At 49.8% G+C, this 25,719-nt stretch overlaps 2 protein-coding genes across 2 annotated transcripts; one reads left to right on the top strand and one right to left on the bottom strand.

The window, feature by feature from the left end:
* Positions 1–4,751: 4,751 nt before the first annotated feature.
* On the bottom strand, positions 4,752–11,331 carry LOC136940513 (pyruvate dehydrogenase (acetyl-transferring) kinase isozyme 2, mitochondrial-like). Its single transcript, XM_067232701.1, has 11 exons — positions 11,132–11,331; positions 10,304–10,445; positions 8,590–8,661; positions 8,322–8,506; positions 7,372–7,461; positions 7,104–7,181; positions 6,763–6,839; positions 6,557–6,655; positions 5,624–5,734; positions 5,301–5,414; positions 4,752–4,977 (listed from the first exon to the last, which is right to left on the bottom strand). The coding sequence occupies exons 1-11, from the start codon at positions 11,247–11,249 to the stop codon at positions 4,834–4,836; spliced, it is 1,230 nt and encodes a 409-aa protein (XP_067088802.1). The 5' UTR covers positions 11,250–11,331; the 3' UTR covers positions 4,752–4,833.
* An 8,037-nt stretch (positions 11,332–19,368) lies between these two features.
* LOC136941068 (TANK-binding kinase 1-binding protein 1-like) lies at positions 19,369–25,266 on the top strand. Its single transcript, XM_067233460.1, has 10 exons — positions 19,369–19,599; positions 20,484–20,609; positions 21,346–21,450; positions 21,662–21,812; positions 22,436–22,617; positions 22,806–22,867; positions 23,051–23,166; positions 23,280–23,734; positions 23,937–24,194; positions 24,300–25,266. The coding sequence occupies exons 1-10, from the start codon at positions 19,369–19,371 to the stop codon at positions 24,426–24,428; spliced, it is 1,815 nt and encodes a 604-aa protein (XP_067089561.1). The 3' UTR covers positions 24,429–25,266.
* The last annotated feature ends 453 nt before the right edge of the window (positions 25,267–25,719 follow it).

Raw genomic sequence — 25,719 nt, 5'->3', positions numbered from 1 at the left:
GCATCTCAGGTACCACAGGACACATTAGGTCACAAGCCTGCAGGACTGTCTGACAGGTGTTTACTTTGTCGCAAGGGTGAAATGAAGTTCAGGTTCATCCAGACTTTGTGGGTTGGATGACTGCACAAGCTGTTTACTGACAAACAGTACAGGTTTATCCCTCTGACACAGTCCTTATCTCCTGGCATTGATAACATGTGCTTCTACGGGGCTGTGCAGGGAGGGATGGCGCCCCAGCAGGTCACATGGTACACTCCGACTCCGCACTGAGAAGAATTACAGGAATCACAAGCAGGTGAACCAATGAGATAAGGCCATTTGCCCGAGTCAAACTAAGACGTGATCCTTACTGTTTACTGTTTCAAATCAATGGGGTCGGGCCAGTCGAACGGGTTTGTGTATTTAGGCTCATCGTGAACAGATTAGCTGCTTCTTCTGAGACGTTTGTGATGCCAGCAACCTTGGACTTTGGCTGAGCGGAACCAGTGACACTTCGGCACTAGGGTCAAGTGGCCTGAACAACTGGAGAGGTGAGACAGAAAGTGTTGAATCACACTCCTCCTCCCTGACTTCCCCTTAGTTACCTGGGTGCATAGTAACCTGTTGTCTTCCTCAGGGTACTCGCCGAGAAACACGACCTCCAGCAGGCGAACAACACAGCAACACAAAACTGACCTTGGTGTTTGATGAGCTTTGATGATACCGCAGTACCACATACCTGATAACCAATCATTCATATTATCCCTTCGATTAACCATTTTTGAAGTGAATTCAGTCATCAGTGTGGTTTGTGAACCTGAAAACAAATGGTATTTACATCGTGCACATGTGTTACGCTGCTATAAACAGTAGCAAATGTAGGGCAAACCTTGGGTTTACATGGTGTGCTTTGGTGATAAGATACCTTCAGCTATTGCAGCAACACCAAACAGGGTCACATTCATACACTGGCAGAGCAACAAACAGAAAACACACTCCTACACGAACATCCATCCCGTTATCCTAGTCACACTGATTCTCATACCACTTTTTCATATCTTCTCTTGTTAATTTGTCACTGATGCATTTTTCCCTTTCGTACTTTTGTACTTGCCTGTTTTTGCCCACGCTCTATATATTTATTGTTGCGCATCATCAGACCAAAGCAGATTCCTTGAAAAACCTTCTTGGGCAACGATTGCTGATTTTCATTTTGTCATTTGGGGAACCTGCTCGGACAGACCGATCGTCCCTTATTCGTTGCAAGCTCAGCACTTCGACCAGGCACCGTGACATCAACACGCGACACTCAGGGACATTGCTTGCTGTATCCTTGACAACGTGTGCTAGTGACACCTCACCTGTGTAAGTGACACCTCACTATGCCTCAAGTCTCCAACTGTGCCACAGAACGTGACGGACGCGAGTGTCTACCTCTTTGGTTGCTGTAGAACTGTCTCCAGCAACTCAAAAACAAACAAACACACGAAAAACATTTGGATTTTCTTTGGTTACACTACTTAGGAAGTGAATCATCCATTTAGTCATTTAGCAGATGCTCTTATCCAGAGCGACTTACAGTAAGTACATTTACATTTAGTCATTTAGCAGACGCTCTTATCCAGAGCGACTTACAGTAAGTACAGGGACATTCCCCCGAGGCAAGTAGGGTGAAGTGCCTTGCCCAAGGACACAACGTCAGTTGGCTTGAGCGGGAATCGAACTGGCAACCTTCGGATTACTAGCCCGATTCCCTAACCACACAGCCACCTGACTCCCTGTTTTAGGACATAGGAGCGGATCACAGTGAGGGAGGGGGGTGGGAGGGTCCCAGACAGTAAGAGAGGCCTGCTAGGCACCTAGTCATGGCAGTGCTGATCCAGGACCTGGGGAACAACCTGTTGGTCTGACCTTCTGGTGGGGGCCAGGGACGCTCCCTGTCCTCGACCTTTACCTCCATCCTCATGCAGGCTCCCTGTGCGTCATCGCTGCTCAGCGGGTCTGTGTGCTGTATTCCTGCACCCCCCCCCCCCCCCCTCTTTTCTCTGAAGAGGGTGAGGTGGGAACGAGAGCCGGGGGATGTTCATCGTTTTGCTCTGCCAAAGTCCCTTTTTGAGCACACACACACAGTATGGCAGCCACAGACCTCACACACACACGCGCGCACACCTTCATGGCAGCCACAGTCCACACACCCACACACAGATATACACGCACTCACACACACACAACATGGCGACCACAGTCCACACACCCACTCACACACACCCACACATCCCTTTATGGAAGCCAAAGTCCCCATTATGTCCATAAGTATCTCCTGACAAACACTAGACTTTGGTGAGGTCACACGAGGAGAGATCTTTGTGTTTTATGTGTGTGTTGATTATGGCATGAAATATTGTTTTATAGGCTTGGAGTATATGTTTTTAAGAACCCGTAGTGACTTGTCTTATCAACACTCTGATAACTATCAGGGTTGCACTTTCTTTCATTAATGTCTTTACACACTGATTGGCATTAGGAGCAACCAACACAATGACAGATACAAACTCATACTTTCTCTCTCTCTTCCTCTCTCTCTCTCTTTCTCTCTCTCTCTCTCTCTCTCTGTCTCTCTCTCTCTCTCTCTCTCTCTCTCTCTCTCTCTCTCTCTCTCTCTCTCTCTCTCTCTCTCTCTCTCTCTCTCTCTCTCTCTCTCTCTCTCTCTGTCTCTCTCGCTCTCTCTCAGCACCGAATCCCCTCAGGAGAGGTTCCCACACATACATGCAGACAGACAAACACTAAAGGGGTAAATAAGTGATGACAGTGATGTCATAAACACCAACCAATCAAAAGTTTATGAAACTCTAGGGAGTTACGTAACTGGTGTACCCAAATCATAGACAGCAACAAACAGCACCGAGCAAAACCACATTTTCACTGCTACTACTGTAATATGTCGAATTAATGAATCAAACCCATATCCAAACTAGCATTTAACCTCTGAGTAAAGTCGGTTTAAGTATTACATCTCCCCATGTGCAACTGTCCATGTCCAACCAATAAAACAGCACCCTCATTGACTTCTCTTTATCTCTGCTATTCCTGCCTGTCCAGAACCATTCTCCACCCTTGTTTTTCCCTTTCGCAAAGACAGTTATGCAACTGTACAGTCTGTGTCCCTGTGATTGGCTGGCGGCCTCCGCCTGACTGCAGCAGGGATTGCTTCCTCAGGCAGGGTCTCTCCACCCCCTTTCTCCCTCATCGCACACGGATACAGTACGACTCACACAAACATCCACGGCTCTCTGCTCGAAGGTGCCGTCAGCTGACCCAGGAACGGCTCGCTCGGCCTTCCTGCTCATGGTGACTGAGGAGAGAGAATGCTGACACTGAACCTGAGTCAGCGGAACGGCATGGTAGCGTCGACTTGGGACTCCCTTTAGCTTATACTGGTACCGAGAACAGCACACAAGACTGGTGGTTAACCATTGACACTGTGACAGTTTAACCGAGACCAGAACTCTGTCAAATCAAGACAACATAAAGTACTTTATATCCAACATGGTTTATTTTGAATTACTTTCTTTATTTAAAAAAATAGAACACCTTCCAAATATACATTTTTTTTCTACTGAAGTATAGTAGAACCAGAATAAACCCAACAAGTAGGCTACTTGGCATTTGATAGAAACACAGTTTCTAGGTCAATTCCAACAAGGCACGTATATACACACACAAATAATACACTATGTTTGCATCACAGATCACATGGAGCCATTTTGTGTTCTATGCTCTAACAAACAGGACAAACCGTTGCTGCAGTGGCCCCAGTAACTAACTCTTATAGAGCAGGCATGACGAAAAACACTGCCTGTTACGACAAAGACATGGAATTATATCCCAAACACATCAAATAATACATTCTCTGACAACTGTCTTTTATGCAATAGGTTCTTTATCAAGCAAAGGAAATAAGTTGCATAGATATTGTACCACTGACCATATCACACCAAAATAGGTCCATTAAGGAAATGTTTTATATTTTTCCTGACAAAATCACAATAGGCTTATACAGTATTTGTGTACAATCTTTAGTCTTCATGCATTGGCACTTAACAAGCTCTAAGAACTACAGCTGACTTGAAATGTGGCCCATTTTAAACTTACTGAAACTTTTCAACTAATAGGAGACCCTTTGATCGTTTGTTACCTTGTAAAAGGTCCATCCTAATAAAAGGTTACAGCCTGTCATATCTGCCCTGACTGGGCAGGGGCTGTTTGTCACAAACACTGATAACCGTGCGCTTCATTCCACAGTGCACGTTGGAGTCGTTTCATTCCTACTCTGATAAGGACAAATAGTCTGAGCTTTGAAAATGTAGATAGGGTCAAACCAATCTCTCGACAGGACTGCATTTCAAACCTCCAAACTTGGCCACTGTCTATGTCTCTGACCATCCATCTCCCCAGGATCATGACTGTTTCCTGGGTCTACCACGCCCACCTCCAGCCTCTCTATCTGGGCTTTGAAGTTCCTGCTCTGGGCCTTGCCCTGGTTGGACTACCCTCATCCTACTGCCCACAATATGCCTCACATTTGAACTTGCTAGGGTTGCTGTTGACTCTAATGTCACTTTGGACAATGGCCTTCTAAGGTACTGGCTCTATCTTTCAACCTCGCATCACAGGCACACAACTCAACGACAAGAAAGCGAGGATTCCCCCGAAACAGGAAACCATGACTGTTCACGGGGGGCTAAAGCTGTCCAATCAAGGAGGGGGGAGGGCGCCGGCGCCCTTCGGCATAATGGTCCCATCGTGCCCAGCGGGAGCCGGGCCTCTTGGTCGGGGGTGCGTGAGGTCGCAGCCTCACTTGGAGGCCCGGTAGACGGCGAGGTTAAGAGGCTCCCTGCTGGGGACGCACCAGTCGTCGGCCTCCAGGTTCACCTTGTAGTGGCGCAGCGCCGTTTTGTTAAACACCGGGAGCCTCTCCACGGAGTCTGTCGAGAGGGCCTGGAGTGACAGAGACAAAGGGGAGCAGGGTTAGCGATGAGCGCCATTCCCTTCAATGACAAACAGCGTTATTTCACGTCGTACGAGAGATTTGTCACGCGGTCGTCGAAGCAAAGTGCGGGGCGGTCGTGTGTGTGTTTTCGTGTTTGTGCATTCGTGCGGTGTCACGAGTCCGAAGTTGACTGATTCCTCAACTGGAGCAGGTGAATCGTCAGGGTGTGGTCTTGTGTGAGCAGCCTTGCTGTATGTGGGAGGAGCCCCGGGGAGTTCCGGCCGTGTGAGTGGGGGTGGGAAGGGTGTGGACGCGTCGTGCGGCCTCCTACCTTCATGTGGACGACTGCGTCTGTGCCGTGGCCCTCCATGGAGAAGAGCTGGAGGTCGCCCTGGAAGTAGCGAGCGTACAGGCGCGAGATGGGGAGACCGTAGCCGAAACCAGCCTGGAGGAAGAGGAGGAGGAGGGGTTAGGACTAACGTCAACACGGGACCGCTCTGAGACTGACCCAGTTGTGATGTGAGTTGGAAGACGCTCGGATCGCCCCCGAGTGCAAAAACAGAGAAAGACAAGCCACCTGATCCAGGGGGACGCTTCATGTGATGTCACACTAAGTGTATGAAGTGTGGGTGGGTGTGTGTGTGTGTGTCTTACCAGTGGGGCTCTCTGGTGGTCCCCGAAGTTGGGCCTGGGAGCAGTGGAGTACATGTAGCTGAAGAGCCTATCGATCTTCCGGAAGGGAACTCCACCACCTCTGTCACTCATCTGAGAGAGAGAGAAAGAGAGAAAGAGAGAGAGAGAGAGAGAGAGAGAGAGAGAGAGAGAGAGAGAGAGAGAGAGAGAGAGAGAGAGAGAGAGAGAGAGAGAGAGAAGAGAGAGAGATGTAAGACCTGATCCTGATTGTGATGTCACACATGGTTCAGAATGTGGGTCAGAGTTGAGGGGGAACATTCAGGGGTTGTTAAGATGAATCACAGCACAGAGGACTTGGCCAGGCTTAACCCTGGAGTGATGGATTAGAATGTGCTTGAGCCCTGCTTATTCATAACAGTCATTTGTGTCCTTCCTCAACAGTCCTGCTCTGATGCTGTTATGACCTCATACTCCACCCCTGCCGTTCCAACTGGGGGAGAGGTGAACTGTATCAACCAATAGTGGGCTGAGTTGATCCTTTCTAAATATGGTTGTGTTGCATACATCAGCCAATCCCGTTGACATGATAAGGGCTCGGTGTGATTAAACAATAATGATTGATGGAAACACTGCTTTACGTAACCTAGTAAATGCCATGGCTAATTGAACATTGAGATTTTGCAGGCATCTTTGTAAGCCATCTTTTGCAAACTGCTAACTCCTAGTTCAAGGATTTACTCAGTTACCTATACGTAACCTAAATAACAGTCACATACAAGGAGTCTTTCAGTGAATGAACACAAACACGATGTTTGAGATTAGATTTGGCGGTTCAATTTTTAGTTTGCTGTCATAAGGTGCTCAGATGGAAGCCAATGTGCACTATGTCCAGGGCGGTCCCTCGTAACCAGGTCACTGATTGCAAGATCTCCATGGCGATGGGACGTCACTCACCTTGATTGACAGGTCCTCTCCGCCGAGGGTGACCATGACTCTGATGGCGGGGAGCGAGCCGTGGGCTTCGTGGTTCTCGATGGTGGCTCTCATGGCATTCTTCGGGAGGTTAGGGAAGGGAAGGGGAGAGCGTTAGAGTTTTTTTGGTCGAATGACCAAAGTCGTTGAGCGCGCCTGACTATCGCTCATGCATCGAGACGGCTCACCTTGAAGAGTTCAAACAGCATGTGGTAGAGATGGGAGGGGATGTAGGAGATCTGGATGGGTTCTCTGAGGCAGTTGGCTGGAAAAGAACGACAGGAGAGGATGAACACACTGCGGGCGCCGTGTGCGTGCACGTTTGTGTGTTTTTGAACCAGTGCTTATTGCTGCTGATACCTTGATAAGACCCTTGTTTTGTCACTTGTGTGCAGAGAAATGGAGTCAAGGGGAATGGAAAACACTAATAAACAAGGCTAGTCTCGGTGGTTGTGGTTTGGCTTTGCTTTGTGTGTGTGCTCGTGTACGTGTGCTTGTGTGTGTGTGTGTGTGAGGAAGGGTGTCTTACCGTTGACCTCCGTCAAATCCAGCTCAGGTGCGCCTAGGTAGTACTGCTCACACAGCATCTTAGCACTCTCATAGGCGTCTGGAGGGAGGGAAGGAGGGAGGGGGGGAGGGAGGGGGAGGAAGAGGGGGAGAGATAGGGGAAGTACAAGAAGACAGGTTAGGAAACAACATCCAGGAAATCGCCCACTGTGTTCATTCAAAACAGATTCAGCCGGTGGGCCTCCAGCTGGGCCGGTGGGCCTCCAGCTGGGCTGCTGTTCTCTACTTACCTCGGACAACCTCGGTGACATCACACTGGGAGTCGATGCAGCCTATGGTGTTGGGGTGGGCTGGGTTGGTGTTCCCGTCGAAAATAAGAGCTGCAGGAGGCAAGGGGAGGGAGAGAGAGAGTTAGATGTGGTGGACAGGCTACAGCCAGTGCAGGTGAATGATTGACAGATCAAGTTGGGGACATTCAGAAGGGGCAGCCAGGCAGTGCTGTGGTGGACTTTCCCCTGTAAAGACCTGGCTATCTGAGCCACACCAAGGCCCGTCTACACTCACTCACTACAACAACCAGTCCTGTCAGCCCTGTACCTGTTTACAAGCGTACTTAAACCCTGCTATTGTGGTCCTACTGTGGGAGACCGAGGTTAGGGCACTAGGATACGGAAGTCTCTCTCTTTCCATCGCCCTCACTCTCCACTCTGAAACGGTCGAAAGAGTCGACATCAGCGCATTTCAAATATGTGTGCCAATGCTTCCGTGCCAACCCTTGGATAACCAGTGCCAGGTGTACGGTGGGCACCAAGCCTGCAGCTAACCCAATTAAACCAACACTTGGATGGTTGTCAAAGTTACGGTGTCAACATTAATCTTAGCTGTAAATCCTTCCCCCGTGGCCAGTGTAGAACGGATGGGCTGAATTCTGCCATGGTAGCACAAGGCTCATTCCTTTGAGTTGGAACGATCAACGCCAGATTGATTTGAGCCCGTCGGAAGGCATAACTCGTCTTTGTTTTAAAGCATTACTAGTTCATTACCAGTTCTGAAGGCACAACCAGTTCCATTCAAACCACCAACCGACCTGGCAAGCTCGCTATGAATTCATTCATGTCACTGTGTTTCAGGATGGCGGAAAAAAAAACTACTTTTGTCCCTCTCCCCAGGGGATGTTCCTATTCCGCCGGCCTCGGCTGCCCCGTGATTTGGCGAGCGTGGGGAAGGGGGCGGGGCTTACAGTGCTGGTTGATGAGCATGCGTATGGAGATGCGGCTCATGTAGAAGCGGTCCAGGAAGTACTGGATGTTCTGGCTGGTGACCGGGTCCTGTCCGAAGGCGTCTTTGTACTCGATGATGCCCTGGGCCATGGTGGGCACCACGTCATTGTGTCTGTTCCGGATGGTCTCCAGGGTCTCCACAAACCTACAGAGGGACCCTGCTGTTAGCCTCATTGTCCGTCGGCCAATGAGCATTGAGGGATTGAGCGGTAACTGGGAAAAACTCACGTTTCTAAGGCGCGGTGGTCGTCGGGGCTCTTGTCCAGGAAGTCCAGGATCTCCATGAGACTCTGGATGTACCTTCAAGAGACACGGGGAAATATTGAATCAGAATGTGTCTACGGTATCACTGATATTTGTTGTTGGGGATTGCCTTGACCTTTTGATTGACCGGTGCATTGTTTTGGTATTTACGTAGGAAAATCATCAATTGACAGTGGACAGGATATAGATGTTTATATGGGTTGTAGTGGTTCACTGGAGTTTTTTCCAGCGGTTCTCTGTGCCAGCCTGCTTATTCTAATCCTGCCTCCCTAGACACCGTAGCTTTGATACCTGGGTAACCTTTCACCTACATATGCCTGGTCAAATCACATCCTGCTATGAGTGCGTTACTGTTTATGTGATCGCCGCACACCCTCTAGCCGCGAGGGATGACCAGTCTTTGTCCCAGGGTAGATCAACTCAACCTCAGGTCATAATAACCACTACTGTATAGCCCTTCAGCACGTGTCTCTGGGCTATACCGAGGACCAGGACCTGTGCTAATCGAAGAAAAGGCCTCACTCATTAACGTGTAAGAGCCTAATCAAGTTCTCCCAAGAGCACATGAGGCTTGTTACTTTCAATTAGCCCAGAGCGTTAGGAAACCTTAGGTAGCCTTCAGTACGTATGCTTTCACATTCCCTCCAGATACGTCTCCAGTAGACAACTGCTGTTTTCTTTATGGGCTTGGCTCACACCTGACTCTGAACAAACAGTTATTCTCCCATCTCAGACAGTGACACTAAACCCTAGCCCCTCCTCTTGACCAATCAGAGGGCAGTGTGCCAATAACGTGTTAGCCCCTCCCCCACCCCTCCTTCCTCCACAAGTGAAACGGTTCAGGAGTGTGTGGAAAACAAATCATGTATCATATCAGGGTAGGCTACAAAGGTATTTGTCGAGGGATACTGATATGTCAGGAGATTTCATTATTGCATAGTGTCTTTGACATTTGCTTAGCCAAATGAAAATGTATCTGAAATCCAATGAGACAGTATGTAATGTATTTGTTTTCTAGTATGTAATGTATTTGTTTTCTATTATTAAATAACAGTTGCTTTTTAGGATCGCCATGTTCCCATGCAGCCACAAACAGATGTGTAACTGCCTTCCTAACAGCGCGGGCACATAGCTCGTGAAACTGTACCTGCACGTGCACGTACTGTACATTCAGTTAAAATGCCTTTAATGTGTTGTTTTATCAATCAAATTGGAAAAAGTTTTGAATCAGTGAAAGCAAAATCTTCCCTCACAAAAACTGTTCGTATCTTACTAAATCTACCACACGTCTACATCCTTTCGAAAAAGCAGCATCTAAGTTCTGCGTTTGACGCTAGAGCAGCAGAGTACACAATGTACGTTCACATCCTAGACGCGACTGCACAGCGTAGCACGGTACAACAACAAGGGAAGAGAACTGGGACAAAGTTCACTGCGTTGTGCTGTAATAACCAGGCCGGGGGGGGGGGGGGGGGGGGGGGGGGGTTGTATAAACCATTTAGGTTCTGCTATTGTAACGCAGCTGGCAATGAATCTCCAAATCATAAACACGTTTGAGATAACGTTTCCAAAAACATTCACAGCCTATGAAAACGAAATGAAACGTCCTGATACAGGCACAAGTTGCGATACATACACGCATATGTAAGTTCAAGTTCAAGTTGTTGAAGTCGCTTACCAGCTTTGGACCAGCTGTACAGACGGCGTGGTTAGCAAGCGATCAGGTAGAAGGTTAATCTCCTTCATGATGTTTGACAACCGGACAGGGAGCTCTTGCCGAAGGAAGGCAAACGAGGTCTTCTCACAGGCGTTAGTGGAACCTGTAGATGGTGTAGAATACGTTAATAACTGTATTTATGCATTGGTAACCTACAAATGATTAATATTAAACTCTTGGCTTTTTTGGCCATGTGTCTTAAGCCTACATTAGATGCCTCTGTTTGAAGTAGAGTGATGCATGTAGGCCTGCACATGCAATATGTGCTACAGGTAAGTGTACAAATAACATATTCGTGCTAGTATTATTAACCATGCATATTCAATCGTGTATAGGATAATTACTGCTGTCAACATCAATTACTTTATATGGCCTTCAGTGGAGGAGATAAATATGCACATTATTGTAACTGAAGTTATGCAAGTCATTTTCCTCTTGATGGTAAACAAGTTCCATATATGACCCTGTGGTGTGCTGTGCTCGCGTAATGAGAAACGTAACCACATCCATACAGCTTTAGAAACATCCGATATATGCGTCGTCAGATGTCATTAGAATGTACTTATATAATCTACATATTGGTGGCTGCCATATATTAAAATTGTGTCCAGGCATTGCCAGAAAAGCTTGATAGATATTCTGCAAGTGTAGCATATTTCATATACATTTCACCCCAGTGCGCCACAAAATTGCAGATGAAAACGTAAAATCTATTATACCCATATCAATTCAGTTGTACACATTAGCATGCCTACAATTATTAACCAAATGAGATTATATTCTACTCACCGAAATCCAAAAACTGCTTCATTGACAAAGGCGATGGGGAGAATTTGGAGAAATGGTCAATGTGCTTTGGCACATTGGCCAAAGCAGCGTTCTTCATAAGAAACCTGACAAACTTCATTTTGCAAGTGAAGGGAATTTCCAATTCGCTGTACAAATAAAACACAATTCCTTTTCGAGCTATATATCTGTTCACTTTAGTAACCGTACAGCTACCAATATTTGTTTTCTGGAGATTCCGATGGTCGGTGAAGTCTAGAAGTATACTTCTCTAGCCAATGGGGCGGCCCGTTGCGGAGAAACTGGCCAATAGGATTGCGTGGTGGGCAAATCTTGGAAACACTCCAAACAAGATACTGTCAACAAGGAATTTGTTGACTGCAACGCGTGACGCCGCTGAAACGTAAGATGTCCTTGCCGACATGAATGGAAAATAAGTTTACTACTGACAGCCTCATTATAGAGTGCAAGTTATTGTGTACTTGTAAATCCTGGCAACATTTTGAGAAGGGTTTCTTGACAGAGTGGGAATTTTGAATTTGGGTAAAGGTCTTTGAATGGAAGTCCTAACATACCCAATAATGACCCAATAATGACCCACAACTGGGTCTTCAACGATGGAATGAGCACTGCACACCATTAGACCAACGTCATGAGCTCCACCTATCAGACAGACCATTAATATATGCATTCAGTCTGGCGTCATGGAAGTCAAGAGGCAAACTAGAATATTACTTTTAGAATTTGGTTAACAATATGTATACAGAGAAAGTTGTTTTGCTGGGTAGAACCTAAACATTCAGGAGTCTCTTAAGATCCTGACCAGGGCTTAGTAACACAGATTTACCTCCAACTCCAAAACAAACTCTGGATCAAGCACAGGAGAGAGAGGCCACTGTGTTTCCAATAACAGGATCATATCACAGCACGAGAGAGAGAGAGAGAGAGAGAGAGTGCAAGGATGGCATCTATTAATAGTGAACAAACAACCTCAAATGGAATACTCTAGGCTGATGTCACCTGCCAAATTCAAGTGTTTGTGTGTGTGTGTGTGTGAGTATGTACAGTATGTTCTATGACAGAGAAGATTGTAGACCAGGTCAGACAGTTTTGTGTTGCCTACTCCATGCTGAACCTCCTTGATTTGACCCAGAATATTGGCTTGGCAGATGAGAGCCAGTGCCTGTTTAGGGAGAGCAGTGCACTATAAACATTGGAGCTGTGTTGAGTTAGCCTTCCGAGCAGTGCCCCAGCAATGGTGTAGCGATTCAAGAACACATAATCATTTACTGATTTCACCATCATGATATTAGAGGGTTCAACACACCAGCAGGTAGAATGGACAGTGACCCTGGCGACACTTGACCCTCCACATACGGTCATCTTAACAGCGCAGGGGGGGGGGGGGGGGAATAGCTTTCTGGTTTGATTACGTCACAGATCCCGGAACAGTGGATCCGCCTTCGTGTCCTCAGACAGACCGGCCGAGTCAGCTTTCTGCTAATTGGTCAATGGCCGCCACTATTCCGGTCCAATGAGCATCGGATACTTGTTGATCCAGCGCTGCTGGGAAGATGACGCAATGATGATGGTGATTCTCAATTATTGCTTCGAATTGCGCAATACGGTTTGCCTGTTCTCCATTCTTTGTCAGCATGTCGGAATGCACTGACAGCACATGCCCCGATGACAAGCTAGGATGTGACAGCGTGCCGGGTAATTCTATGTATCAGCAATAAAACCATATCTTGGTTGAGAAATGTAGTTGAGATTGGCTTTAGTTCCTAGTAAAGTTGACCTGGGGTAGCACGTGCATGGAAAAAGACCCCCTGGATCCTCACAATCCCATATTCATCTTGCCCAGAGCTTAATTTAGCTTTTTTACATGCTGGGGACCTGTTGTGGTCAACTGGATATCAATCACATTGGAGGCCCATGTGCCAACACATGTGATGCTCTGTTTCCTGTGCATGAGTGAGTGTGTGTTTTGTGTCTGTGTGTGTGTGCGCTTGTGTGTGTATGCACTTGTTTGTCTCAATACGTTTGAATCGATACATGGAGACATACAAACAATAATATTACATTTACAAATCATGTTCTTGGTTAGAAGATCATGGAGGGACTTTATTGGGTGGTCTGAAATCAGACTATAGTACACGACAGTCTTCTGTACACATGTATGGCTGCACTCACAGATTACCTTCCTACACCAGCGATTGCGCTCCAATCTCCTTTTGCCCTGAACCAAACTATTCACAGCTTGACAACAGAGGTTTTGAGTCCAGTCAGTCAACCAACCAGTCAGTCAACCAACCAGTCAGTAAACCAACCAGTCAGTCAACCAACCAACCAGTCAGTAAACCAAGGGTAGTTGAAAAACAACCCAGGTGTTATGTCCAGCACAGTCATCAGAGTACACGAAATAACGTTGTATAATGTCAAAAAGAATGGAGGAGGATCGCTCTCTGCTGTCAAGTTTACACTCTGTAAACTCTTCACTATGTAGCCGACAGTTGGCGGGACTCTTGCTTCGCTACTCAGCCTGTCGAAACGCTCCTCACTTGCTTCAGTTATGTTACAATGTCTCCCCCTACAGGTCTAAGTGGTCAGTACAGTTGGTCCACAGCCCCAGACCAGGAACCCAGCTGGCTGTCTGTAAACAGGGCGGACCTGGTTGGAAACTCCTCCAGATCCAAATTAAGACTTTCAGGCTCTGGAAGCATAAGTGGAATATTTTCGTCCTGCAGCAGAGATTGAAAACTGGGATGGAAAGAGAGAGTGAGAAGAGGGAGGAGAGAGAGAGAGAAGAGTTAAAAGGGTGAAGGTCAGGATTCTGTAACCTATTTGTATCAAACAATGTTACAGTTTTACAACCCATTCTGAACTGTCTAGGACATGATTCGACATGTTTTATCAAACAATTAGCATCTTGGATCATGGGTCATGGAAGCAAGATTGTGGATATTCATTTGATCGTCATTTCTTGACACAAAACCACACAAAGCTCAGCCCCGTTGATAATCCCATGAATATGAAACAGATAACACAGTAAATTACCTCAACAATATAGAGCTAAACTCGTGGCACAGCTGGGCTCGGGCAGTGAACGCTGCTCTCTTCCCTAATTGAGATTAAATGAATCCTCAATCTATTTATACAATAATTGAATTGCGGTTTGACGTCATCACTTTCTGTGTCAGAGGGGGAGAGGTGTATTTCTTGTGCTGATGCTGGCAGTTATGCAACAAGCCAGCAAGCTAAACGATCCATGAGGTGAGTTATGTCCATTTAACACGTTAGCACCAACAAAACGATCAGGACATGTCATACATCTGTCTGTCTTTTTCTTCTTCTTCTTTCAAAACGGACTCTTGGCTTTATGCTTCGTAGTGGTGCTTTTAGCTGTTCCCGATCCAGCCCCTTGCCTTTTCCTCCATCCTCTTGAAAAAAAAAACCTTCTCTGCACATCAGACAACGGAGATGGTAGACGGGTTGGGGGGGGGGGGGGGGGGGGGGCGTAGCTAGCGACAGCATTCACAACCCAACCACTGCTGATGTCAGCCGCAAATGAACGGCGATGACCCTCTTTCCCACAATGGCTTTCTCCCATCTCCCCGGGAAGGATCGTAAGTAGCTTTGTTCATATATTCGTGTCTGACAGTGATTGGTATTCATTTGCCGCTGCAGGATTGTTCAGTATCAGGTTTATGATTTAAAGCAGCGAGGTATATCTAAGGTTTGGGCGAAAGATGCTAAACTCAATGTTTTGGTTGAGAGCAACAGAGCGCGAAACGGGGGTGTACTCGCTGTCCAGCCATGTTGTACAGGTTACAATACAAGCGAGATCACATCACAGCAACAAACGAGCGGTCGGATAGTCTTTACCGCAAGACACTTGATGAGCTGTGTTTGTTCTCGTCGGGTAGACACACAAGTCCCATGATTGCTCAGTGCCGTGGATGGTGGAAGCTACGCATTCTCTTGTTTACCAGTGGTGTGTTGTCGGTATGCTATAGTATATAGCATATAGCAGCTTCCTGCCCCTGAAAATTCCTTGTTTGTCTGAACTTTCATGGCGAATAAAGCCCATTCTGATTCTAATTCGTTATACCGAACCGGAGTGTTGTAACGTTTGAGATCAGCACCACAGCACTGGACAGCAACCTATAGCTGGCCTCATAATGGCTTTTGTCGAACTTGTGCCGTCCACATTCCGATGGTGCTGAAATCTGATGTTCTCTAGATATCACTTGAGAACAAAATGGTTGAGAAATCAAAACAGTAGGCCACATGTTGTGACTGAAAATAAAACAATTTAGCCACCTGTATTACGCATTTAGCCAACAGGAAATTGATTCATAAAAAAATATTCATGCATTTTAGCAGAAGATGCAAATGGATTTTCTAGAATCTAGACAACCATCCTATAAACTAAGTTACTCTAGTGGCCAAAAAAGATTTTTCTTTGTTTCAATAACCTGACACCAAAACCATCTGTAACATGAACCAGCCTCGCTGACCCTGACCTCATTAGAAACAGGCTGATTCAGTTGAATCAGATAAATGGATTCCTCTGTACCAAGCAGCAGAGCGAATCTTGCTGGCGACCGTGAGTAATAGACCGGCCATTAATCGACCGGTTGAACCAGACACAGGAGAGGACAGCAGCCGGCTGTATCCACACCCAGCTCATCTCCGCTGGGGGTGCCTGAGGATATATCTGGGGTGAGGGAAGAACCAGGATTGAGCATCCCATCTGGCCCAGATTAGGATTAGACAGTATGACTGATGTGGCATCTGTTTAGTCCCTGCCTTGTTGGACAGATGAAAGTTACCTACTTCTATTACCTACACTTTCCATCACCCGAGATCTCGTTCCAGGTTCAAGACGTCCACCGCAGAGACCCACTGTGTGCGCAGTGGTTGTGCAAGGCTAGCAGTCGTGACGATGATGATTTTGGACAGCGTTACGTAACTGTTTATCAGGCCTAAGGAACTCCCTCCTGGTGTGGGTGGAACTCACCTCCACCTCCACTTCCACCCCCCTTCTCATGCCCAGCAGCGGAGGCCTTGATACGGAACACTAACGACGGGTCCATCGTGCCGCGCTGCAGGCCACTGAGTTCAGAGAAATGCTTCCATGTTGTCGTTGGAAAGTCCAACCGTTCCCCCCTAATGGGAGTGCTTGCGGGGATGGGTTTGTGGTGTGTCAGGCCTTGGGGTTTACAGACTGGGGGGGTAGATCCTCCACTTTCTACTGGCCAGGTTACATCTGAAGGTCAATGGTGACGGGTGAGCATCCAGTTAAACGATTTTGCGGTTAAACGAGAAAACCTGTGTGTGCTTGTTTGTGTGCGTTTATGGATGTGAGTGTGTGAGTGTGTGTGTGTGTGTCCTTTGCAGCTGTGTCCGCGGATGTATAACGGGCTCTCACATGCAGGGAATCTGTAGAGTGGGTCACATGACACCCCTGGGACCGTTCTGGGATATGCCTTCCTCTCTCTCCTCGCTCTCTCCTCTCTCTCTTCGTCTCTCTCTCTCTCTCTCTCTCTCTCTCTCTCTCTCTCTCTCTCTCTCTCTCTCTCTCTCTCTCTCTCTCTCTCTCTCTCCCTCTCTCTTACTCTCTCTCCCCTCTCTCTTACTCTCTCTCCCCTCTCTTACTCTCTCTCTCTGCTACTCTCTCTATCGCTCTCTCTCTTCCCCTCTCTATCACTCCCTGTCTCTTCCTCTCTCTGTCTCTCTCTGTTACTCTCTGCCTCTCTCTATCATGCTCCCTCACCCCCTTTTTTCTTTCTTTCTTTCTTTACCCCCCTCAATATTGCCCCCCTCAATATTGCCCCCCTCAGTATTGCCCCCCTCAGTATTGCCCCCCTCAGTATTGCCCCCTCAGTATTGCCCCCTCGGTATTGGCCTAAGCTCTTGTTCACAGAGCTAGTGCACATAAATATATCTATATATCCATCCATCTGGTAGTTACTAACACAACACGTTTTAAAGCTTGCTTTAAAAATATCTGTCCATTTGTTGGTCTAAGTAATTGCCAGGTGCTCTCTGAGTGCTCCGAGTCACGCTAATGGAGGCAAGTGTCAGTCTTCACAAGCCCTCAGCTGATGCCAGACAGACCCTCAAATAAGCACGTGTGACGAACCGCAGTGAAGGCTTCTTTAAAAAAAAGACGGATTATACTGTACACGCAATTAAAAGATACGAGCATATCACACACACATCGTATCAGCACACACACACACACACCTCCTGTGCTCTACTATGAGCTCTCAGGAGGTCAGTGAAGCAGTTCCAGCAGGCCCAAGCCTGTTCTGCCCAGAGCACATTAGAACAGGCCCATATGTCATTGTCACATGGCTAATTCATACATTAATGTTCCTCCGATCAGCAGAAATGGACTGCGTTACCCACGATGCCCTCTGGCAAACGCTCCACCAACGCGCTGCAGAGATCCTCAAAGAAACCGTGAATGTTTCTCCGTGGTTCAGGGTATGGTTCAAATAACGGGTGACTCTGTCCGATGATGTCACATATCCTCAGCCGCCCCAGACTCTGCAACCAGAAATGGGAAAGAAAAATGTTTTTCGTCATTTCATGGCTGTCGTGTTCCTGAGGTAAGACCCACTTCTGCTGCGTAGGTACTGCCACATCTTTCTGATGTGTGTTGGGCTGTTGTCAGATAATAATGAGTGCTGAGGGAAAGCATGTTGGTTTGTCTGGGTTCTGTGTAGGTGTTAGTGAAGTGCAAACGCTTGACCCATCTTGCCACAGCATAAACTGTCTTTAGGCGAAACAGAGGGAAACATCGACCCTTCCTGCATCCTAACTCAGGAAGAAATCCTGTCCAGGTCACAATGACGATCATCACAGGATCCGTTTTATAACGTTATCTAAACGCTAGCTGTTTTCTAATGGGGATGTCAAGATCCCGGTCATAAATATTAATGTGGTGTAGTTGAGCTGTCCTTTTCGACCCTCCGTCATCCTATTCGCACCAGCTGCCGGTCCAATCCCTCGGCTACGAAGAAGGCATACGCGGCAAACAGAGCAGCTCTGGCAGGAAGTGTCTGACGCCTGGCTCGCTGAACGTTGCGTTAGCGCTGACAGCGATGCGTCCGCCTGGAGTAGGTGTGTGTGGGTGGTTCGGACTGGGAGACAATCGTACCGCCCACCTGATATGGGGCGCTGATTGGTTCCCTCTGGTTTCGGTGGCTGGGAAACGGCATTGTTCTGAGCGTGTTGGACTGGTCACGTGTGGTCTGCATGATGACTTCTCACGGCTGTGGAAGTGGAGGGCAGGGTCCTGCTGGGGGAGGTCTCTCTCTCGGGGGGGGGGGGGGGGGTACATGTGGAGATACGAGCTGCAGAGATGATTCAGCAGCCTGCCGCCAGGCTTCTACCATGCCGGATGAACCAGACCAGTAGAGCATTGCATTACCTTATCATTTATGTATGTCTGTATAATTCTGATGGTCATCTAAAACGTGCCTGCCGGGCCAGCACACCACACACGGATGCTTCCGTCACCATGGCAACAGCCAATGAGGAGTGGGCAGGAAGGATTCAGCAGATGGACTGACCAGTAGAGACAGTCACCCCACGCGGCGCCCCGCGATGACCAGGGATGGCGTTTGCCAGTTGGCCCGCTCGTCCCACACAGTGGTTCCTGTGGGCGGAGGCTGTCACCCAGGCCAAGCACGCCGCTGTTCGGCCGTTTGAGACTCATTATCACCCCCCTGCCGGGGGAGGGGTTGAGAGAGTCACTGTCCAAGAGGCTGGAACCAACATGGCCGCCGGTGGGTGACATCAGTCGCTAAGATACTGTAGAGGAGGCCTTGTGACACTCTGTCGTGTGTTCGTAGGGCCTGTGGGGTTAGTGTGTGGCCCTCTCTGTCTGTGGACTACAGTCGAGCCTTGACAAAGGTGATGTCACCTTAACCATCAGTCTGTAGGTACTAAGGGGTGGTTTTGGTCTCCACACCCTCCTTGCCTCTCTGTGTTCCCCAGGTAACCACTGAGGGGGGGGGGGGTTCTCCTTGTTACCCAGGTAGCTACTGAGGGGGGTGTTTTTCTCTCCTTGTTACCCAGGTAACCACTGAGGGGTGTGTGTTTCTCTCCTTGTTACCCAGGTAACCACTGAGGTTTTTTTTTTCTGTCCTTGTTTCCCAGGTAACCACTGACGGGGGTGTTTTTCTCTCCCTGTTACCCAGGTAACCACTGAGTGGGGTGACCACATGGAGTCTCTGTTTGGAGGAGAGCTGGGTCTGCTGGGCGGAGGGGAGGGGCTGAGGGACGACGGCTGCGGAGTGGGCGTGGTCTGGTCGGCCCCGCCCCTTCAAGACGACATGTACCCCGCCTCCCACTTCGCCCTGGCGGCCGCGTACCACGACATCAAGACGCGGCTGGCCAGCCTGGAGCGAGAGAACAGCAGCATCAAGAGAAAGTTGAAGAACTATGAAGTCAAGGTAGGGGCTGGAAGCCACTGTCTGAATCTCTCACTGACACATGGGCCCGACACCATCCTAAAGCCACTGTCTGAATCCCTCACTGACACATGGGCCCGACACCATCCTAAAGCCACTGTCTGAATCCCTCACTGACACATGGGCCCGACACCATCCTAAAGCCACTGTCTGAATCCCTCACTGACACATGGGCCCGACACCATCCTAAAGCCAAAACTAATGCCAGCTGGGTGTCTAGTATGTGTGCTCTTTAGTGTACTCCTCTACAGTGAACCTTCCCTCTAGAGCAAAAGGGCCACACCTGAACTAGGACACGAGTCAATTCCTAATTCCCAGGGGGGAAGAAGTTTCCCCTTCCGTTGTCTTTCATGCTCTCCTTTCATGTCTCTTCTCTTCATCTAATTTCCACCATGTTATCAAACCCACGCACTGCCTTCTTTTTCTTTTCTTTCTATACCTCTTTCATCTTTCCAACCGTTCTGTCTCTTAATTTCCTCTCCTCCCTTTTTCTCTCCTCTCCTTTCCTTTCCTTACCTCTCCTTTCCTCTCCTTCATTTTTCTCTCCTCTCTTTTCCTCCCCTCCCCTCTCCTCTCCTCTCCTTTTCTCTCCTCCCTTTTTCTCTCCTCTCTTCTCCTCTCCTCTCCTCTCCTTTCCTCTCCTCCCTTTTTCTCTCCTCTCTTCTCCTCTCCTCTCCTCTCCTTTCCTCTCCTCTCTTTTCCTCTCCTCTCCTCTCCTCTCCTCCCCGCTCTTCTCTTTTCCTCTCCTCCCCTCCCCTCTCCTCTCCTTTCCTCTCCTCCCTTTTTTGTCTCCTCTCTTCTCTCCTCCCCTCCCCTCTCCTCTCCTCTCTTTTCCTCTCCTCTCCTCTCCTCTCCTCCCCTCCCAGTTCCCTGTGATCAGTGAGTTTGGTGAGGACAGGAGTGTGTGCTACTCCTGTGACCCCAAGGACACCAGCCTCCTGCAGTCTGAGACCACCAACCTGCAGCAGAGAGTCAACTCCCTCACTCAGGAGGTACGACAACCAGCCGAGACAACATTCAACCCCACTGTCCCCAAAGGGAAATTGGTCTTGGAGTATATGGAGTTAGTGGAGTCATATTGCAGTTTATCCCAGTAAAGCACATCAAAACCAATCAATGCACAATACAGTTGCACCTGGCAACTACACACTCTAAACTATACATAGTCAGGTAAGGAGTGATGAGTGAGGAGAAAGGAGAAGAGGGTGGTTATTACATGAGGAGAAAGGGGGAGGAAGGGTGGGGGAGAGAAATTAGGTTGGCTTTCAGGTCAGCAGTGTGAGTGAGTTCAGGCCTCTGCAAAAAGAAAAGAAAACTGCGACACATCACTTTGTTCTTTCCTGTTTTTACTCCCCCACCTCCTTCCTCCTCTCCTTTCCTCTCCTCTCCTCTCCCCTTCACTTCCTCTTACCCTCCCCTCTCCTCCCCTCCCCCACCTCCTCCTCCTCTCCTCTCCTCCCCCACCTCCTCCCCCACCTCCTCCTCTCCTCCCCCACCTCCTCCTCCCCTCACCTCTCCTCCCCAACCTCCTCCTCTCCTCCCCCTCCTCCTCCTCCCCTTACCTCCCCTCCCCCACCTCCCCCACCTCCTCCTCTCCTCCCCCACCTCCTCCCCTCACCTCTCCTCCCCCACCTCCTCCTCTCCTCCCCCACCTCCTCCTCCCCTCACCTTACCTACCCTCCCCCACCTCCTCCTCTCCTTCCCCACCACCTCCTCCTCACCTCCCAGCTCCAGAAGAGTAAGGAGCGTGAGGAGAGACTGGAGGATGTGATCCAGGCGTACGAGAAGATCCACATGGAGAAGAGCAACGTGCAGAGAGACCTGGACCAGATGGTGAGACTGGCAGAAACACCGCCCCCCTCTGGAGGCCCGGGGTACTGCTGACACAGAGCGGGGTCTGATTATTCTGATATTCACGTGTGTATGTGCGTCTATGTATGTGTGTGTGTTTGTGCTTGTGTGTGTGTGTCTGCAAGTGCATGTGCGTCTGCTTGTGTGTGTGTCTGTGCGTCTGTGTGCATCTCTGCGTGTGTGTGTGTGCCAGACCACCCTAGCAGAGCAGCACGTGGCTCGTATCCGGGCTCTGGAGCTGGCTCTGAGGCAGAGGGAGGGCTCCATGCAGAAGCTCAGCTCTCAGATGCGCAGTAAGGACGTCCAGTACCTCCATCTCCACGCCAGCCTGGACGTGCCCCGCGGTGAGACCAACACGCCTTCTGCTTCCCACACACTCTACGACTCCCAAAACACCATCTGAAGTGCGTGTGTATCTGTGTGTGTCTGTATGTGTGTGTGTGTGTATATCTCTGTGTGTGTGTATCTATGTTTAAATGTCTGTATGTGTGTGTATATTTGTGTGTGCCTGTATGTGTGTATGTGTGTGTATATCTGTGTGTGTATCTGTGTTTAAATGTCTGTATGTGTGTGTATATCTGTGTGTGTGTGTGTGTGTATCTCTGCGCATCTGCAAGCGTGTGTGTGCATCTGCATGCGTGTGTGTGCATCTGCATGTGTGTGTGTGCGTCTGCATGTGTGTGTGTGCGTCTGCATGTGTGTGTGTGTGTGTGCGTCTGTGTGTGTGTGCATCTGCATGTGTGTGTGTGCGTCTGCATGTGTGTGCATCTGCATGTGTGTGTGTGCGTCTGTGTGTGTGTGTGTGCATCTGCATGTGTGTGTGTGTGCGTCTGTGTGTGTGTGCATCTGCATGTGTGTGTGTGTGCGTCTGCGTGTGTGTGTGTCTGCATGTGTGTGTGTGCGTGTGTGTGTGTGTCTGTGTCTGTGTGTGTGTGTGCGTGTCTGTGTCTGTGTGTGTGTGTTCCAGGGGCGGAGGGGCGCGGTCCAACCCTGCAGAGCTCCCGCAGCCTGGACGCCCTGTCGGATCTCAAGCTGCAGAGGCTGGAGGCGGAGCTGGAGGGGGCGCTCCATCAGGTGCAGGGGGCGTGCCAGAGGGAGAAGGAGCTGAAGGAGGAGCTGCAGAGGCTGCAGCAGGAGGCCCAGAGACAGGTTACACACACACACACTGGGACAAAGACACACACACACACACACTGGGACAGAGACACACACACACACACTGGGACAGAGACACACACACACTGGGACAGAGACACACACACACTGGGACAGAGACACACACACACACACAATCACAACAGTAGATAGTGGTAGTGTGACGTCTGTTCCCCTCTCAGGAGATGGTCACACCCTGTGAGCACTGCGACGTGGCATGGATCAAAAAGGCGGGAGATGAGCAGTGAGTGACAGCTTCCTGTTAGCCATCATCAAAAAGAATAAGGGCTCCATGTGGTGTCGACACATCCTGTCTGAACATGAAAAACAAAACATGCCTCTTTCATCTCAGAAGTGACCAGGATGATCTGGTGGTCTCCAGAGCTAGCTAAGAAGGCTGAATGATGCTGGTGTGTTTGTTGTGCAGGGTGAACCTGGCCCTGGCCTACACGGAGCTCACCGAGGAACTGGGCAGGGTCCGCACCCTGGCAGCCAATCAGACGGAGATCCTCAGCAAGGTTTCCCAGGAGCAGATACCACCAGGCCAGTCTGACAGCCAATCACAAGCCCCCTCCGTCAGTCACCTCTCACTCATATCGTCACATGACGTGTGACGTGCGTAAACATGTCTCTCTCTTTCCTCTCCCACCCCACAGTCCTCAGACACTCTCCAGCTCCCCAGCGGCGCTCGCCCACCTCCCAGCGGCCCTCCCCGGACCGCCTGCGCCCCTCTCCCTCGCCCCCGCTCTCCCCCAACAGCACCGGCCCCGCCTCCTACTCCTGTCGGCCCGCCAGCCACCGTCTGCGGGCTCGCTTCCAGGGCCGCCGCAGCTACTCGGAGGTGGCGGACCCCTCCGCCTACCAGAGGCCCCCCCCCAGGCTGCTGAGGGACCCGGTGTCCACCCTGCCCAAGCCCAGGCCCCTGGGGGAGATGGGGGGCTACTCGCGGCCCCTCAGGGGCTCCCTGGTGGGGCTGGCTCGCCCAGCCTCGGCCCACAGCGGTGGGGGAGGAGCGGGAGGAGGACGAGGGGGAGGCGGTGGAGGGGGTAGCAGTCTGAACAGCAGTCCCCACCACCGTGCTCTGGACCTGGGCTTCCCTCTGTCGGCTGAGGTGGGTCTGAGATCCAGGCTGTTCTCAGGGACAGTTTGGACATTTATACTATCACAATGTTTTGATTTGTAAGCTTATTTGCTTGTAGTACACTATAAAACAGTACTGCACAGTCGATTAATCAATCAAAACTTTATTTATGTACATTCCAAAACACACTAAGCACCGCATCTGACGCCCTGCCACCTCCCATCCCCTCCAGGTGCATCACTTCTGTCGCCTTGACGACCCCCCGGAGCCCACCCCCCTGGTGACCCCTCCCCAGTCCTCGGACGAGGAGGAGGACTGGGCGTGTCCCTCTCCGGCCACCAGCCCGCCACGCACACTGGGAGGGGCGGGGTCAGCCCGGGAAGCCCCGCCCCGCCCCTCCTTCTCCTCCCCCGAGGGCCCTGCAACTCTTACCTGCCACCTGCCCGCCTACCTGAGCACTGACCACGCCCAGTCCTGGCCCTCCATCAACGTGAGTGGCTGGGTCCCTTTGTAAACATTCCGATTCCGTCCGTATTTCTTTGTGTTTATGTATCGGAATGTAACATGCGGTGATAAAGTGTCGTCTCGTCTCTAGTTGTGGATGGAGACCGAGGAGAACAACGCCCGGAGCTGCCCCCTGTGCCAGCTGACCTTCCCCACCGGTTACCCTGACGACGCCCTCATCAAACACATCGACTCGCACTTGGAGAACAGCAAGATCTAGCAGCAGAACGGCAGATCTTGAACCAGACTTCCTGGACACCCTCACCGTCAAACGAGGAACTTTGAGGAACAGGAAAGCCGTCCTCAGATCAGCACGCTGACCCCTGCTGGACAGAGCAGGAACTACAACAAAACCACATCCAGAAGCCAATATCAAATGCAGATCCTCTTTGTAATACAGAAAATGCAGAGGAGGGAAATCTTGTGTTTGAGGCCTAGTATTCCATAGTAAACATGACCATGCTAGTTTAGGGCTGTGATTGGGGTTGTGTCGCAATACTCCATGAAGTCCCCATGTGATCAGGTGTCATCTTTGACATGCTTACCTCACTAGGTTTATTTGTAACGAGATTTCTGGGTTGCCATCTTCACGCTCAGATTCTAGTCACTCGGTCACAGTCAATACGACAGCAGCACACCAGCTAGCCCCATCTCCGAATATCCTCCCCACCTCAACTCTCACATCGGCGACGACAGACTAGACGCAATTCTCTGTATCGTATCTTCTGCATTTTCTCAAGCCCTTTGTGAAACTCAAAACTGTAAGAAAAATACAGTAGACAAGGACAATAATTAGACTTTAATAAAATGGAGGATTGAACCGTAGAAGTGAGTTTACTCTAACTTGTAAAAGAGATGGTCTGGGTATGGCAATAACATACCTCACGTTCATTCATTTGTACATTCACTTTCAGGGATTGAATCATCCAGGGATGCAGACTAGGGGGAGCAGTAGAGCAGCGGTGTGCGCTGGTCAGTAGAGGAGCGGTGCGCGCTGGTCAGTAGAGCAGCGGTGTGCGCTGGTCAGTAGAGGAGCGGTGTGCGCTGGTCAGTAGAGGAGCGGTGTGCTCTGGTCAGTAGAACAGCGGTGTGCGCTGGTCAGTAGAGGAGCGGTGCGCGCTGGTCAGTAGAGCAGCGGTGCGCGCTGGTCAGTAGAGGAGCGGTGTGCGCTGGACAGTAGAGCAGCGGTGCGCGCTGGTCAGTAGAGGAGCGGTGCGCGCTGGTCAGTAGAGGAGCGGTGCGCGCTGGTCAGTAGAGCAGCGGTGTGCTCTGGTCAGTAGAGCAGCGGTGTGCGCTGGACAGTAGAGGAGCGGTGTGCTCTGGTCAGTAGAGGAGCGGTGTGCGCTGGTCAGTAGAGCAGCGGTGTGTGCTGGTCAGTAGAGCAGCGGTGTACGCTGGTCAGTAGAGCAGCGGTGTGCTCTGGTCAGTAGAACAGCGGTGTGTGCTGGTCAGTAGAGGAGCGGTGTGCGCTGGTCAGTAGAGGAGCGGTGTGCGCTGGTCAGTAGAGCAGC

This window comes from Osmerus mordax, chromosome 3 (genome assembly GCF_038355195.1).
Source record: "Osmerus mordax isolate fOsmMor3 chromosome 3, fOsmMor3.pri, whole genome shotgun sequence".
Lineage (NCBI taxonomy): Eukaryota > Metazoa > Chordata > Actinopteri > Osmeriformes > Osmeridae > Osmerus > Osmerus mordax.
The sequence above is the reverse complement of the archived record's forward strand: the minus strand, read 5'-3'. Positions and strand labels throughout refer to the sequence as shown.

Coding starts and splice junctions, on each gene's coding strand:
- LOC136940513 (XM_067232701.1), bottom strand. CDS start 11,249: ATGAAGTTTGTCAGGTTTCTTATGAAGAACGCTGCTTTGGCCAATGTG. Junction 10,446..11,131: donor GAAGCAGTTTTTGGATTTCG/GTGAGTAGAATA, acceptor CACCATCTACAG/GTTCCACTAACGCCTGTGAG. Junction 7,462..8,321: donor CATGCTCATCAACCAGCACT/GTAAGCCCCGCC, acceptor TGCCTCCTGCAG/CTCTTATTTTCGACGGGAAC.
- LOC136941068 (XM_067233460.1), top strand. CDS start 19,369: ATGGAGTCTCTGTTTGGAGGAGAGCTGGGTCTGCTGGGCGGAGGGGAG. Junction 20,610..21,345: donor TCAACTCCCTCACTCAGGAG/GTACGACAACCA, acceptor CTCACCTCCCAG/CTCCAGAAGAGTAAGGAGCG. Junction 23,735..23,936: donor GCTTCCCTCTGTCGGCTGAG/GTGGGTCTGAGA, acceptor CATCCCCTCCAG/GTGCATCACTTCTGTCGCCT.